The sequence below is a fragment of the Aulonocara sp. 'chitande type north' Nkhata Bay genome, linkage group LG7 (assembly GCF_057382095.1).
Source record: "Aulonocara sp. 'chitande type north' Nkhata Bay isolate Kocher_YH1m ecotype deep benthic linkage group LG7, A_spYH_male_GT1.1, whole genome shotgun sequence".
Classification (NCBI taxonomy): domain Eukaryota; kingdom Metazoa; phylum Chordata; class Actinopteri; order Cichliformes; family Cichlidae; genus Aulonocara; species Aulonocara sp. 'chitande type north' Nkhata Bay.
This window is the reverse complement of record NC_141350.1, coordinates 8,098,112-8,115,530: the sequence shown is the minus strand read 5'-3', so window position 1 is coordinate 8,115,530 and position 17,419 is coordinate 8,098,112. Positions and strand designations below refer to the sequence as shown.

At 40.3% G+C, this 17,419-nt stretch overlaps 1 protein-coding gene across 2 annotated transcripts in view; it reads left to right on the top strand.

The window, feature by feature from the left end:
• itpr2 (inositol 1,4,5-trisphosphate receptor, type 2) overlaps positions 1-17,419 on the top strand; it is a 61,233-nt gene that overhangs the window by 33,750 nt on the left and 10,064 nt on the right. For both annotated transcript variants that reach the window (XM_086298276.1, XM_086298275.1), the window contains exons 38-55: positions 3,070-3,190; positions 3,600-3,787; positions 3,872-4,052; positions 4,788-5,041; positions 5,129-5,329; positions 5,907-6,017; positions 6,334-6,429; positions 6,511-6,630; positions 8,782-8,916; positions 9,014-9,206; positions 9,423-9,548; positions 11,128-11,303; positions 11,393-11,557; positions 11,637-11,820; positions 13,481-13,567; positions 14,372-14,493; positions 14,608-14,773; positions 14,873-15,033. In XM_086298276.1, coding sequence (XP_086154402.1) covers positions 3,070-3,190; positions 3,600-3,787; positions 3,872-4,052; positions 4,788-5,041; positions 5,129-5,329; positions 5,907-6,017; positions 6,334-6,429; positions 6,511-6,630; positions 8,782-8,916; positions 9,014-9,206; positions 9,423-9,548; positions 11,128-11,303; positions 11,393-11,557; positions 11,637-11,820; positions 13,481-13,567; positions 14,372-14,493; positions 14,608-14,773; positions 14,873-15,033 — 2,787 coding nt within the window. The remainder of the gene's footprint in view (positions 1-3,069; positions 3,191-3,599; positions 3,788-3,871; positions 4,053-4,787; positions 5,042-5,128; positions 5,330-5,906; positions 6,018-6,333; positions 6,430-6,510; positions 6,631-8,781; positions 8,917-9,013; positions 9,207-9,422; positions 9,549-11,127; positions 11,304-11,392; positions 11,558-11,636; positions 11,821-13,480; positions 13,568-14,371; positions 14,494-14,607; positions 14,774-14,872; positions 15,034-17,419) is intronic.

Genomic DNA, 17,419 nt, shown 5'->3' with positions numbered 1-17,419 from the left:
TATAAACGGAGCATCAGAATGGAGAGAAATGGCGATATAGGTGACTTTTTCTGCACAACCACCCAGAGCGATTACAGAGACTGTTCTGCTGATGCCAGAGCTCAGAGGAGAATGGTCAGACTGCTTCAAGTTGATAGGAAGGCAACAAATACTGATTCATTACAATCAAGTAGGGCTGTGCGATTATTGTCAAAATTAACTGACAAAAAACTGACAGAGCAAAAAAAAAATTTCTCTTTCACTTAAACATAACACTGTTTTTGCATCCAAGTTGCGCTACATTCCTGTTCATTTACAAATCTTTGCATCAAAAGAAAATGTATCCTCGTTTGCGTAAATTCGGTGCATCGCTTGGAAGAAAACTAAATTTGTTGGACCTGCATGAGTGATGTAGCATAGTAATTTACTGTTGTGAGATCTATCTCTTTTTCTCCTGCAACATTTTGCAAGTTTTTCCATCTTGAAAACCCCCCCAAATGCATTCCTGAAGCTTTCAATAGTAAAAATGTTTAGTGAACGCTTTGTGTTAGTGATTTCAGTACATCTTTGTTAGCAAAGTGGTGTGCCATACAGCCTCACTTTTATGAATGTCTGTGTTGATGTTGAGCAATTCAGGTTAGCAACCATTGCATTGCTTCTCTTGTCCTTCATGCATTAATTATACTAATTATTTGGTGGTAAGTTTTCAGGCCGCTGGTTATGTTAGTTGTGTTGCTTTGTGGCACAGAAACAACTCTACAACACTCTTTGTATATAATCTCTTCTTGGTCAATGTCACTAACCCTAAATCCGCTTTGCTAAGCTCTTCACCTTCTACTGTGTCAGTCATTCGATTTTTTTAATATATCTGTCTTTTTACATTGTGTTATCGGTCTAGACTAGTCCAGGAAGCTTCAGGCTTCGTAATGCAGTGAACAGTTGTGATTGGATGTGGTTCAGCGCTGATTTAGTCAGGTGGGGGAGTGCCTCATTTTGTTTTTGCTTTGCGTTCGATTTAAATAACACATTTTCAAGACTGTCTGTGTTTAAATGTGGAAAGCCAAAATTGTGTCCCTACAACCAACCTATACACAACGCAAAACACATCAAGCACATCGAAGCAGTTGGGCTACAGCCACAGAAGACCACACTGGGTGCCACTCCTGTCAGCTAAAAACAGGAAACTGAGGCTACAATTTGCACAGGTTAACTAAAATCTGACGATAGAAGATTGGCTAAACATTGTATGCTTGGCATAAACAACATGAAAGCATGGGTCCATCTTGCCTCGTATCAGCAGTTAAGGCTTGTGGTGGTGGTCTAGTAGTATAGGATATTTTCTTTGCACACTCTAGGCTCTAGGAACAATTTGTTTAACACCACAGCCTACCCGAGTACTATTTCTAGCCATGTCTATCCCTTAATGACCACAGTGCACCAATCTTCGGATGGCTTCTCACAGCAGAATAATGTGGCATGCCACAGAGCTCGGATCATCTCAGACTGGTTTCTTGAACATGACAATTAGTTCACTGTACACAAATAGTCTCCAAAGTCACCGGATCTCAATCACATGGAGCACCTTTGGGACTAGGAGGAACAGGAGAGTTGCATCATGATGACAATGTTTCCAGCACCCTGCTGAATCTATAGCATGAAAAATTAGGAGTTCTGATGGCAAAAGGGGGGTCTAACCTGGCACAAGCAGAGTGTAACACATCAAGTGTATTCAGTTGTTATTTTGACAGGCACCTGCCTTTCTGCTAGCCTGCTAACACGTTTCCATGGAAACCATACATGGCTGCTTACAGCCCATTAATTTTAACTCCACCCCTTACCCATCTCTTCTTGAAGTCTTTTGATCAATACCAGTGGTAAGGTGTCATGAAACAAGGCCTTGATGCGTTGTTGGATTACCATAGAAACAGGTGCTGACCACATGTAGTGTTCATACATACTTTATCTTCCCTTTATATTTCCTTCTTTTCATCCATCCATCGCTCTCCCTGTTGTTCTTTAAAAATAGGTGGTGAAATGTACAATGCACCTGCCAATCACACACTTTGATTACACAACCACTGAAGGGCGATTGTCGCCGTGAATCTTTTAATCTCATTTCTGCTCATCTGCGTCAAATGTCGCAGACACAGAGAGATGTTTATTCGAAAGAAAATAAATGCAGTTATTAAATAAATGAGCTGCTAGAGGCAAGCTGGTGTTGTGCAATGCATTACTTTATACATATGCATCAGTAATCCTTGCACGCAAATGACCACATTCTGTATAACCTTTTTCCACTTGTTTTCACTTGCATGGTTATGTGCACACGGTGTGTGTGTGTGTGTGTGTGTGTGTGTGTGTGTGTGTGTGTGTGTGTGTGTGTGTGTGTGTGTGTGTGTGTGTGTGTGTGTGTGTGTGTGTGTGTGTGTGTGTGTGTGTGTAAGAAAGAAGCACAGTGTGGTCCTATTTTGCACAATAAGAGAGGGAAAACTAGCCTCATCCCAAAAAGTTTGGGGTAAGATCAGCGGTTCATCATGTCAGTTTAAAAATTGAACTGTTTGGAGACTTTCATTGCCGACTAATATTAACTAAAAATAAAAGTAACATCTGTCATCATTTATGGTTGCTTTTCTCCAAACACACCCTGGCTGCTATCTCGGAATCTCTCATAAATGCTCAGATAGGATCAAGATATTGGACAACATTATAACCGTCATGCTCTCTCAAGCTCCAATTTCTTTGTTGATAAGAGCATTGTCATACTGCAAACCACTGCTTCCATCAAGGCAGAAATGTGTCATGGGATGATGGCGATGATTCCTATTAGGTGAAATGAGATGAAATCTGCTCAGCCCTCTGAGAGATGATCGGATGGATTTCATGCCAATGAATGCACCTTACCACAAATGTTCCCTTCTTAAGATTTGTCCTTCATTTTGATCATTTTTATAGTTATTCCTCTTTCCCTTTCTGTAAAGGGGAAAAAAAGCTTTATCAAAATCTATTAAATATGTGTGAATTTCCTAGTTTAAAGCTCATACTCAGTCAGACTTTTAAATGGATTTAACATTATGATTTCTGTCTCCACAGGGAAACGACTTGAGAAAGATTCTCCTCACACGCTACTTTGGAAATCAAAAGCTCCTCTCCAAGTCAGAGCTCGGGAGTGGAAACAGCTCATCTGGTGGCTTTGTCAAGCAGTCACCTGGAGGTACCGAGAACCCCAAATAAACTGAGTAGATGCTGCAATAACTACTCACAGCCGAGGAAACAACAGGAACTAAAATGACAGTGCTCTGTTTCTTAGGCAGTATGCTGTTTGACAATTGTTGGCAGACATAAGAGGTTTATAATGCATCCCACAAATATTCGGTCCAGGCAGGTGTGGAATATAGTAGATGAGCATAACAAATAATCAAACATTTGTAAAGTTTTTCCTGTTCAATTTCTCAAAAAGAGATTATTTCTATCTACAATTATTTATATATGGTATGTGCATGCATGGAAAGCCAGAGGCAGGGAGAGCAGCAGCACAAAAATAACCAGGCAACATACATGAGACTAACTCAGAAAGAGCATGAGAAGCAGAAGCTAGAATTTAAATTTCTACATCATTGCAGGAGGTTCTCCCATGGTAGACGCTGACAAGCCAGCCACCACTGTTTCGGATATTCAGTGTCTTTTGGACAATGTTGGGGCAACAGAGATGGTAATTGAACTCATCGTCAACACCAAGAATGATCGACTGTTTAAGGAGAGCATCGAGCTGGGCATTGCCCTTCTCAGGGGTGGAAACACACAGATACAGGTTGGCTTCACAGATACACGAATCCTGTACTTCTCCTCCACATGTTTTAGAAGTATACTCATGGCCATTTTTGCTCCCAACTAGAACTCATTCTACAGCCAACTGAACAAGCAGAAAAAGTCCGAGAGGTTCTTCAAGGTTTTCTACGACCGCATGCGTTTGGCCCAGCAGGAGATTCGAGCCACCGTGTCAGTCAACATGTTTGAAGTCACCTGCAAAAGAAGGGACGATGACAGTGATGTCAGTAGTATCAGGGTTAAAAAAGGTACCGTTCGGTGATGGTGTATTTTTAATTTTTTTCACATTATTGACTTATTAGAGCAAAAACACCACATAATGTCCAGATAACGTTTGTGAGCTCAAAATGCAGCTAACCACTGTGTCAAAATGTCAAAGGGAGGCTGAAAGTAAGAAAGCAAAGTTCATTAGAAGTGAATCACCTCTGTTATAATGTCAGAGGTACCTAGCGATGAGGATTTAAAAGTGCAATACTGAGTCATGAGGCTCACGTCCTCAGCACATCCAGGCATTTCCATAGAAAGAGCGAATTAAAAAGCCACAGACTGGAAAAAAGTAATGCTTTTACAGTGTTTGAGGTCTACAAGTTTAGTTTAGTTTAAAACAGTTGTAGTGGATAAATCCACAATGATTTTTGTAGCTCTGCTGACTTCTGTTGAAACTGTTGTTCCCAGTTTAAGCAGTCACATGTCTGAAGCATGTGACAGCCCACATTGCAATCCTATCAAAAGGCCATTGTATCAAGTTTGAGTGTTTTTATGCTACAGAAACCCACTAAATTGTTGCCTGCTTGTCAGTGAACGTCTGTAAATAAATAAATATATATATATACACACATATCAATTTCTCTTGAATACAATTGCCGCACTTATGAATGGAAGCAATTTGCTCCTGCCCTGCAGTTAAACAGTGAATCGTGTTGTGTGTCTGTTTGTGTGTGTGTGTTTTTTTTTTTTTTTTTCAATAAATCCTTTCTTTGTAGGGAAAGATTCTGGGCTTCACATGAGGGACGACATGCGAGGGCAGCTAAAAGAAGCCTCCTCAGTGACCTCAAAGGCCTTCTCAGCCTTCAGAAAAGAGCTGGACCCTGACCTTGAAGGCCTCGGCCAAAACAGTGAGATAATCGGTACTGAGGAGGCATCGGAAGACACTCAGATGAGCCCGGCTGTATCTATCATGAAACCAATCCTGCGTTACCTACAGCTGCTCTGTGAGAACCACAATTCAAAGCTGCAGGTACTGATGCTCTGTGAACTTTGCCCTTCTAAGTCCAGTCATTAAAATGACCGCTGATTGATTTTTTTTTTCCTGCTCTGAATCCAGAACTTTCTGCGCAGTCAGAACAACAAGACTAACTACAATCTGGTGTGTGAGACTCTTCAGTTCTTGGACTGCATTTGTGGGAGCACCACTGGAGGCCTAGGGCTGCTGGGACTTTATATAAATGAGTATAATGTGGATCTGATTCTCCAAACGTTGGAAACCATTACAGAGTATTGCCAGGGGCCCTGCCATGAAAACCAGGTAGGAGGAGGGTGGCTGGTTAGTTGAGAGAAAATGCTCGATTTATTGGATAGTCAAGTTGTCAATATATTTATTTAATAGAGCCTAATACTGTGAATATATTTGAAAAATTGTTCATCTTTTCCTAAATGTGAAGCATCATACAGTATCGTTAAACCTGTAGCGAAAAGCTTTTCTTATTTCATGTGTTCAAGTCCAGTCAAGTTGAGAATACAGGAAACAGGAAATTTCTGGTTTCGAACCAGCTGAGCAGCTGGGGCCTTTCTGTATGGAGTTTGGATGTTACGCCTGTGTCTGTGTTGGTTTCTAATTAGAAGGAGGAGGAAATCTGGTGATTCTAAATCTACTGTTGGTGTGAATATGAGCATAAATGTCTGTCTACAGTGGACCTGGTCACTTTGTGATCACACCGCTGTTTTAATCATGAGCTGTGGTGTAGTAAGCCGTCTTAAACTATCTTTTATTTGGATTTACCTGTAAAGCACAGACACTTTCTTCTGATGAATTATATTAATGATTTTCTTTTTGTAATGTAGCCAACACTGACTACAGCATGTCCATTTTTTTTCTTTTCCAGAGCTGTATAGCTAAACATGAGTCAAATGGTATTGATATCATTATAGCACTGATTGTCAACGCCATCAACCCCCTGGGTAAGGATCGCCTGGACCTGGTGCTGCAACTCAAGGTGAGCAGTAGTTGTATGAGAGGTCTGGGAGGCAACACATTTCCATTACCCTATTATATACTTGCATTGCTGCATAGTATTAATTAAATATAGATAACAATTGTGCAATGATGAAAAAGGCAATGGGGCAAATAAAGCCCATGTTTACTGGCTGTCTGACTGCAGATGTCTTTAGTAGTACAACCCTTTAGTCGAATCACAGCACTCTGAAAAAACTGCATCTGACCAGTATTGTTGGTTTTTTTCCTTTCAATTATTCAGCTTTGTGTAACTGATCAAAATATAAAAGCTGATTATTTTGAAACGTGTATCATAGAACAATGCCTCCAAGCTCCTGCTAGCTATCATGGAGAGCTGCCATGACAGTGAGAACGCAGAGAAGATTCTCTACAAGATGAGACCCACTGAATTGGTGAGTGTGGTCATGCATGCACACAAACTACACCTGACGTGTGGTGCAAAAACGGTGACTTCTAAAACACTTTTGCTTCAGGTGGATGTCATGAAGGACGCCTACAAACAGGGTTTGCAGAGTGAAGACGACGATGACGGCATGGGAGACGAGATCAAACCTAAAGATGTCGGACACAACATTTACATCCTGGCCCACCAGGTAAAAGAAAAGATTAAACTTGAGTTAGTCTAAAGTGGTCAGACAAACAGAGGAAATGCAGTGATGCTTTAGTCTAATGACCACTGGGCCAGTGCAGTGCAGGAGTGCCAAGTGATGGAGGAGTGCTTCTCTGAATGAACTGCTCTGACAGTTTTCTGAAATGAGTTTTTGTGTTGTGACATTGGCTCTACTGACAGATAGGCTTTAGGCGTTTTCACTGAGGCAGGTAGTCGCTGCACAACTAAATACACATGGTTTGCTTTGTCCAGGGATCAGGAACGAGGGAATGAGGAAGGAGTACTGTACCCCTGAGAAATTTGTTTTTGTTCTAAATGTGTGTGTCCATCTGACGTGTCTCAGTCTTTGTCTACGCTGTTTGTTGTTGTTGAGAGCAAGCCAAGTCTTGTGGGTTTTCACTTCTGTCTCTTTAGAGCAAAGTGTCAGACAGGATATTTTGGTCTACAGAGCAGACGAGTTTCATCATGACAAGGAAGTGTGCATGTTTGTTTTTTTTGTTAGTTTTTTTTTTTTTTATGTTTGACTTTTAAAAAAATAACCTTTCAGCTTAAAACAGGAATGCACAAATGTGTGCATCAGCTTTGAAATATATTTTCTGATTGTCTAAATAAACAAATTAAATTGATAATATAAAATAAACAATAGATAGAATGCACAAACTAAATGGTTCTCTACATTTCTCCATAAATTTCTCTACAATTGCCTATTTTAAAGGAGTAAAATAGATGTTTAAAATATAATAAATTAAAAAGAAAACCTCAGCAAGTATTCAGAACTCCACAAACCATGTTAAATTTTCCTCACCTAAAAAGAGAAGCAGAAAAAAATAAGGAAATCTAATTTGTTGACTGAACCTAGATTTCTAGTTGACCTCAGTGTACACAAAACAAGTAAACAACACAGGAAAGGAAAAAGGCCAGAACCTGTTTCTTACTCATCTATTAATTCTTGTGCCACAGGTGTCCTTTTCAATGTCTTTTTATCAGCAAGGATACATAAAAACTACCTCTGCAGAGTGTGGGGAAAGAAAGAAACTGTTGTTGGTTTCTGGTTGGGATCTGGATCACTTTAAAACTGTGAAATAATTCAATTCCTTTAATGGGAGATGGCAGCTTTAGCTCTATTAGAAAAAACAAGGCCATAAAGCTTGAATTTGAACGGTATATAGACATTACTTACAGATGTTGTGGGCTCATCATGGGTATGAATTTCACAACAATTTAGGGCTTTTTCCAGGGTGGAATCATTGTATACTTTACATCTTTAATTGCTTTAGAAAACAAGAATCGGGTGCACAAGATTGCATTTATTTTGGACTTTCAAAAATATATAAACAGTGATCAAATATATGTATTAAACATCTCTTAATAAGTTGCATCTCGACCACACACACACCTTTTGATAGTGATCAACAATTTTGTGGCATAATTCTGCTTAGATATTTGGTCACTCTTCTTGGCAGAATTTATTTAAATTGGTTGTCACACACCTGGGTTTTAGACCTGCTCCAAAATCCTCCGATAGAGGTGAGTTCATGGAGTTGGGAAGGCCATTCCAGAAGCTTAATGTTAGCCTGGTCTATCCATCCCAAAACCAGTTTTGATGTGTGTTTGGGATCATTGCTCTGATGGAAAACCCAATTTTGCCAAATTTTCAACCATTTAGATGTTAATTTAATGTGAGGTGAAAGAACTTTCTTCATTATTCCATCCACTTTGTGCGGTGTACCAGTACTACAGCAAAACTTCCCAGAGCACAATGCTACCACCACCATGCTTGGCAGTTGAGTGTTCTTAGTGTGAAAGCCTCACCTTTACTCCGCGAAACATACCTCTTGTCATCATGGCACTACCTTTGTCTGCGCTGACCATAAAACTTTTCTCCAGAAGGAATATTTCTTGTCCATATGGGCTATTTCAAATTTCAGTCAAGGTTAAAGCAGCACCCAGTTCTTGTTTTCCAAAGTCACAGTCATGTCTTGTAAAATCCATAAAAATGACCATGACATTAACGCTCATGAGGAGATTTTGTAAACCATATTTGTTTAGTTTTGGTTCATTACTGGTTACAGTATCATCCAGTGTAGTGCAGCAAAATCATATCTTCATATTAATCATATTTCTTCATTCCTAGTTGGCCAGGCACAACAAAATCTTGCAGCAGAGCCTCACCCCTGGGTCAGGGTTAGGTCTGGGGTCAGGCATGGACCACGATAAGGAAAAGGATGATGCCCTCCGTTACTATGCGAAGCACACAGCTCAGATAGAGGTAACCCGCATCATCAATTTATCATTTATCCTAAAATCTCTTAAATCGTTCGTCAAACTATAAAACTGTAAGCCAAACCTTTAATCTTTGTTATCAGATTGTGCGTAATGACCGCAGCATGGAGCAGATAGTGTTTCCAGTTCCTAACATCTGTGAGTACCTAACTGAGGAGTCAAAGATGCGTGTGTTCACCACCACTGAGAGAGATGACCAAGGCAGCAAGGTTAATGACTTCTTCCACCAGTTTGACAACCTCTACAATGAGATGAGGTGGCAGAAGAAGATCCGCAGTAAGTCTTCCTTACATTCGGCATCCAGTTCTTGGAAAATAATAATGATTGTGGTGGCGGTGGTGGCAGCAGGAACAGGCTTCAGGACGACAAATCACGATTCCCATCCAGCAAGTCTGGTTATGTTATTTTCACAGTAAACTGAAGGGCCTGCAGTGATGTGGTGTGTGCTGAATTCGTGTGCCTGTACTTATGCTCCCTGTTGTGTTTGCACAGAAAATAAGGCTCTGTTCTGGTTCTCACGTCACATCTCTCTTTGGGGGAGCATCTCCTTCTACCTGGCCCTCCTGCTCAACATTGCTGTGGCTGTATTCTACCCTTTTGGTGACGATGAAGATGAGGGTAAGAATTTCTGCATATTTCTCAAATTGTAATTTGTAATTTCAAGCCATTTTTTTAAACCTTTTGCTAAGCAAACCAATGTTTTAAGGCAGTGGTCTTCAAATGGCTCCTACTGGACATGGATTAACTATTTAATCTGCAATACATCTGCCAATATCAAAGTAGAGATGAACTTACCATATGAGGCAGACAGAATTATTGTGTGCATTGTGTAAAATTTGTATAGAGCATAGTATGGACAGCTCCTGGTGCTGAAATAACATCTCATAAATGTACTAGAGAAAATGTATGTGGAGAATAAAAGTCCTTAATATCAGCTAAATTATGCCGTATCTCTTTAATTCAAATGCAGACACACTCATTAGTATTATCCAACTAAAATAATGAGGGAGTCAAGCATGCAAAAAAAAAAGAGGCGTACACACAGAGAGTTAAAGAGACTAGTGGCTATGTGATGAAAAGAAAGAAAGAAATGTGGTCAATTTTAAAGCAACTGTTGGCAAAGGGGCCATTTATTTAAACTAATTTCAGTTTTGAGATGGGCAAATGAGGTGAATACAGCATGAGACATGTGACATGAGGAAAACCTGTGCAACCACTGCCTGGAGTGTCAACCACCAACCATCAGCTACAACGCAATGAGCAACAGGCAGATCTTTTTTAAAAAATTATCTATTTACAGCTGTTTTATCAAGCAGTTTTAATAATTTTAAAAACCTATGGAAGAACACTTTGAATGTATTAATTTTCAAGTAAAGTAAGTTTATAACAATTCTCTTTTTTTGGAATGTTAATTATTAATGATTATTGCTTTCTTTTTATGACTGAAAATGTGTGTTCTGTGACACGTGATGCTGCATTTATTTAAACACCTTGGTCACTCAGTCTCATGAATGCTGGTGATTTATCTAACATACAGTATCTAATTGGATAAGAAGCAGTAGGCGTGTACAAAATGTGCTTAAAGGAAATCCTTCACACGTCATCATGATATCGTTTTGAGGTGGGACAACTTGGACTTTAATCGTTTTTATCGGTATGTTGATACGACTGCATGTCATTGCCCTCAGCCTGGCGTCAGCCTGAGACCTAATTAATCAGATGAAGTTAAATCACCCAATAATCATCCTATTTTACTCTTTAAAATTCATTTCTTTACGTGCAATGTTAGATTACCTGATTTTAGGTTTTGCGAAATGTTACTAGAACTTGCTGTATTTGCTGGTTTGCCTTGGTGTGATTTGTTGAAATGTAAACCTACTGTACACGTGGTTCCTGTGGCGTACAGAAGTGTTAAAGATGGCTTTCTGATAAATACTTCCTCAATGAATTGTCAGCACTTTGCAGTTTCCAAAAGACCCATGAGCATCACTCTGCTGATTTACTCAGTGAGCTGAAGAAGAGTTGGTTGTTTTGACTGATGCTGTCCCCATGGATGGTTGTTTGACATTTTAAAGTGTTTCCTTTGACTGTTTGCTAAGTTAAGCTTTTAGCTCAGATAAATAATTCATTAGAGGGATGTTGTGCTTTAAAGCATTGATGTTTTGTGCCTTGTTCGATTGTTTATTCTTCCACACAGGCACATTATCCCCATTCTGGAATATCTTACTGTGGGTGGCATTGGGAGTCTTCACCGCACTGCTTCCCGTCTTACCTAAACCAATAGGCATCGGGTTCTTCCTGGTCTCCCTTATTCTGCGTGCTATCTACACAATGGGCCTCGGCCCTGCGCTGCTTTTGCTCGGTGCTGTCAATGTAAGTGAACAAAGGCTTGTTTTTGAAGAATGTGTCTGTTCTTGCCTCTTCACACGTACGAGTTTTTTTTGTTTTTATTCCATTTTCAGCTTTTCAACAAGTTGGTGTTTCTTGTAAGTTTTGTGGGGAACCAGGGGACGTTCACTCGAGGCTACAAAGCAGTCGTGATGGACATGCTCTTTATCTACCATTTGTGGTATGCCATCATCTGCGTCCTGGGCCTCTTTGTTCATGAGTTCTTCTACAGCTTTTTGGTAAGAGAGCTCGTTTGATTTGTGACAGTGTTCTCCGAATGTTTGCTGATGGCTCACAGATAACGATCTCCTTTTGCAGCTTTTCGACCTGGTGATTCGAGAGGAGACGCTGCTCAATGTGATAAAGAGTGTGACGAGAAATGGCCGCTCCATTTTTTTGACAGCGGTTCTGGCCGTTTTTCTCGTTTACTTTTTCTCCATCATCGGCTTCCTCTTCCTCAAAGACGACTTCCGCATGGAGGTGGACCGCCTTCCTTCACCAGGTCAGAAACTTTAACTTTTAAAGTACACTAAGTCATTACTGTGGTCTTCTCCCTGTCGTAAATTCCTTGGGCTTTAAGATATCCTTTGATATTGCCATTTGAAAATAATGCTTCAAAAATGCTGCTTATGTTTATCACCAGTCTAGTGTGATATTTAAAACAAACTACACCAAATAGTGACAGTTTCACTTCCACTTTTATGAGGAAAGCAGAAAAAACACTGAGTGAGACATGGGTGATGTTCAACATCTTCAGATGTAACTGCAAGAAATGTGATGCAATAGAAATCAGTTGCAAGAATGCCACATCTATTTTAGTCATAGTACTTATACCTGACCTTTCCAATGAATGTGTCATACTTAAAAACCTTTAAAAATGCACTGATGGCTCCAGTTTGGCAATGTTTAAACAATTAAATAAATAATAATTTCTACAATGTAAAAAAAGATCAAATCTTCTAGTAGTATGTGCAGTAATTGCATATCTGGTGATATGTATTATCTCTCTTAACTTCATTTCAAGTCTATACTGTGTAAGGAGGAAAAGGAAAGTTTTGTTATCTTTCGTGAAAGTTATCCTTAGTTGAACTGAAACAAGTTTGCTCTTCTTTTTTAATCTTTTCCAGCCATGAACATCTGTGATTTGTTAGTGAGCTGTGTTTTCGTTTTCTGAATTTGTGTAAATCATAGAACGGAATGTACAAAGTTGTTCACATTTTGGAGTTGCTGGATGCTAGTTGATCCAGCGAGTTCATTTTTTCCCTTCACTTTTGATCTGATCTATAATTTCTTAATTACAATGATCAAATCAGCATTTTCTTGTGTATAATCTCCCCATAGAAATTGTCGACCATCTAGAGTAAGCCATATATATATATATATATATATATTTATATACCCAGACACATGTTTTGAAAACACTGTGGAGAGTGTGGGTAGTGTTAATGAGCTCCAGCACCCACGGTCAGGAAGACATCCTGCTAGCACATGTGCACCTGTTGCATAACCTGGTGGCCGCGCCATCCTGTGTTTTGCTGAATAGAGCACAGCAGACACAGCCGAGCAGTGGTGGGTTATGTAACCAGCTGGGCTCACGCCTCTCTGTATGTTAGCTGAAGGCTGAGTGGAGATACGACGTGAGGGAGCTTCATCAAAACTGGGGAGCACCCTTTACACTCTTCTGCCAACTTAGAGCTGTGACCCCTGCACCCCCCCCCCCCCCCGTGCTCCCCTGTCCCGCCAAGTTGTCGTCTTCTTCTCCTTCCTAAACCTCCTGTCACCTGCCCTCAGTTCTCCAGACTATCATTGTAAAAAGCTCTTTTGGTGACACTCTGGTCCAGATGCACAGTTCTTTCTTCTGCCTGTCTGCCCAAGCAGATCACGCTCAGGCGGTGCGGCTCCTCTGCTGCTCGGGGCTTTGCCGATGTGCAAATGATTTGCTCAGGTTTTTTCAGCAACACTTCACCGCCCACCCAGCAGCTGCTGCCTCAGTTTACATAATGTCTGACTATATCTTTCTTGCTGATTTCTACCAGCGCTGATGAGAATTAGCGGGAAGAAGGTTTAATGCAGGAGCATAATTTAATCGTCACCTTTCATATGGAAATTTTTAGTGCTGTTGTCACTGACGCAAACTTCCCATGTTTTTGTTGTTCTTGTAGGAAAAAGGGATTTATTGAGCAACAGCGAGGTTGCAGGCTCATGTTTGAATGAGAGATGCCCTGCTTCTACACCCACATCTGTTCCTGGTAGGTTTTGGGGTAAAATTAAACTGAATATGTCCTACCCATGGTGGAAGTCACGGAGTGGATAAGTTTTAAGATTTTGTGTTTTGACTGGGGTGGTGGGCGTGTATGTGACCTTTCCAGCAGTAATCACTTCCTGAAAGGTTACTAACGCACATACTGAGACATAAGCACGTACGCATGCACACACACTGAGTTTGTGCACACAAAGAAACTTGATGAGGCAGGGCGGGTGACTCCTACTCCTGTTTGTTCTCCTTCGTCTCCACGGATCACCTGCGCCATAAGGGCACACACGTGATCTCAGCCACATCCTTCACCTCTTCTTTCTCCTCAGCAGTCATGCTGTGCGTGGCTTTATTCATTTACAGTAGGAGTTGGAGGTGTTTTATTATCAGTCACTTTTATCTGAATTAGGTCAAATTGTTTTTGAATGTTGTTTTCATTTCATGAACTAAAATCTTCTTCAACTCTTCTAGCTCAGTTTAATAAAATTAAGACTAATATAAAAATAAATATTCTCACTGTGAGATTAATAAAAACAATTTATCAAATGAGCAGAATGTAATGATGGAAAAGGGAAGCACCTTTTAAGAAGAACTTTTAAAGAACAACAGTATTGCGTGTCAGTCCAATCTTGTGTAATTTCATACCAGATGTAACACAAATTTAAAGGTGCACATTTATCCCATTAGACACCAAAGGTCCTCTTGATAAAATCTCCCTTTTTATAGGTTTTCTATCTCTCTCTCTCTCTCTCTCTCTCCATTTCTTCACATGTTTTTCTCTGTGTTTTCGTCTTGTTAGGTGAAGACGATGGGACCGAGCGGGTGTGCGACACTCTGCTCATGTGTATAATCACTGTATTGAACCAGGGCCTGCGTAATGGAGGTGGTGTGGGAGATATTCTCAGGAGACCCTCCAAAGAGGTAGGACAAGCCGAAAACGAATACAGGGAATACAGAAAAATGGCATTTTCTCATTGTGTGTTCTGTCTGAAGAAAAACCTGAAATAAAATTCTGCGTTTCTTCCATATTTCCAGGAGCCACTATTTGCAGCTCGAGTGGTTTACGACCTTCTGTTTTTCTTTGTTGTCATCATCATCGTTCTCAACCTCATCTTTGGTGTTATCATTGACACCTTTGCAGACCTGAGGAGTGAGAAACAGGGGAAGGAGGAAATCCTCAAAACCAGTTGTTTCATCTGTGGTGTGTACAGACAGCTTCGTGGTATAGCTAGCATGCCTATGATAGACAAAATGGTCTAAGGTAGAATTCATAACAGAGCTAATGTGTATAATCTTGCAGGGTTGGAAAGAGACAAATTTGATAACAAAACGGTGTCCTTTGAGGAGCATATCAAGTCTGAACACAACATGTGGCACTACCTTTACTTCATGGTTCTGGTGAGAGTGAAGGATCCAACCGAGTACACTGGTCCTGAGAGCTACGTAAACAAAATGATTGCAGTAAGTAGGCCAAATATATACACACTATACACACAGGAAATGGTTACAGTGTATCTTTGTAATGCAGATTTATGTTCTTTAAATGTGACCCATTATGCTCATTTACGCATCCATATTTTTATTCTCAGAATCTACTAAAACAGTTATTATTCTTATTTATATTATGCTGGGCTTTGGTGCAGTGTGTCAGTTCACCCACTTTATAAAACAAACTTTTTAAGTGGGCTTAAAAAGCTTGACTGAAAGCTTCTCGTAAAAAGAAGATTTGAGCAGCAAGCGGTTGGGGCTGCCGTGCTCACAGCCGGCGCTCTGTGTCTGAGATGACGATGCTAAGCGGACACACTCTGATCTTTTACAGTGACGAGTAGAAAAAACAGAGCCGCTCAGAGGGATCATTTCTACTCGTCCTCATATGCTAACCTTATCTGAAACTTTGGCCAGCTTTAATATGAACACGCACAATTAATTACACTTTGCTAGTACTGTGTTGGACCCTCTATTGCCTTCATAACTGCCTTGATTCTTATTGCATAAATTCAAAAGGATGCTGGAGCCATTGCTTAGAGATTTTGGTCCATATTGACATGATAGCACCACACATTTACTGCGGATTTGTTGGCCGTACATTCATGATGAGGATCTGCCATTACACCACATCCCAGATGTGCTCTATTGGTTTGAAATCTGGTGACTGTGGAGGCTGTCTGAGTACAGTGTCATGTGCAAGAAACCAGTTTGAGATGATTTAAGCTTTAACATGTCGAGTTATCCTGCTGGAAGCGGCTGTCAGAAGGTGGGCAGACTGTGCTCATAAAGGTATGGTCATGGTTAATAACAACTGTACTCGGTTAGGCTTTGGTGTTTAGGGTTACATTAGTGTTTAAACCATTCTTAGTTGGTACTAAAGGGTTCAAAGTGTGCCAAGAAAACATCCTCACACCATTACACCACCACCGGAAGCCTGAATGGATGATATAAGGCAGGATGGATCCATGTTTTTTTTTCTGTGTGTGAGTGTGAGCAGATTTCTCTAAAATACTCAGACCAATCTGTATGGCACCAATAACCATGCCATGCTCAGTCACTTATATCAGCTTTCTTCCTCTTTCTGATATTCAGTTTGAACGTGTTGTCTTGAACACATCTACATGCTTGAATGTATTGAATTGCTGCCATGTGATTGGCTGCTTGTTAATCAGCCATTTTTCGGATGTACCTAACAAAGTGGCCACTTAGTGTATATGCGCACACACACAATAAGTCAAAGCGTAATAGATCCACTTTAACAGGTACATCTCACAAGTTGTTGTCTGATCAAAATAGCTTAACTCTCTTTATACAGATCACGTTTAAGAGACATACAGCAGTGTAAAGATTTAGGAATTTGAGACTGCACATTTTTAAGGTGGTACATAAACACACCCAAGCCTCCTTATTATTCCAGGAACATATGGACAAACAAACACATTCATTTCACCCCCTAATTCATATTTTGTTGGCAAGCTGCACAAAGCAGATGAGCATACAGATGTCTTCCTGTTAGAGCCTTAAAGATGCACAGCCTCTTTAGTTAGCAGACTTGCACAGTGTGCTATAGAAGCGTGATCCTCTACAGCAGACGAGTGATCAAAAAATGAGACTGAGCCCCTAGGACTGTGCCAGGCATCCCAATTTATTCTCCTTTCCCCTCGCTGCTGGAGAGAGATGGGGTTCTATACTCAGGTAGTCCTCACCATACTGAGCTCCTAACCTGCAGGGACACAGTGTGGTTAAATAGTAATTAAACCCAGTCCAGGTCTATTATCATCAATGTACCAACTTGCCGCACTGACACACAGACAAGAAGTTGAAGGATGTAAGGGCAACTAAAGGTGTTGCTGTTAGGTTAATGGATTCAAATGAAGCCTTGGAGCACAATGGCACATTTTGTGATTAACATTCAGCCGTGATGGGCATAAGAATGGTGGCATTATAATGAACAATTTGCATAACAAACAGGTGATAGACGTTGAATTAATATGCATCAGCAGGTCTTCCAACAGGTCGGTTCTCTGATGCCAGGCCAAGGTATTGCTGGGTGATGATGCAATGATGAGTCAGGAATTTACAAACCCAGTTTAAAAAAAAAAAAAAAAAGTGAGGACATTGTGTAAATTCTACTTAAAAACAAAATCTCAGAAACCCTTAATTTATTGTCAACAGAAAATGGAAAACATATCAAATGTTTAGGCTAAGAAAATGCACCATTTGAAGAAACACGAGCCAATTTTGAATTTGCACGCACACAGCAACCTTTTTCTTTTAACAAGAGCGTGTGAAGATTTAGGAACTCAGGAGACTGGGTGCTGGAATTTTCGGAGAGGAACGCTGTCCCATTCCTGTCTGA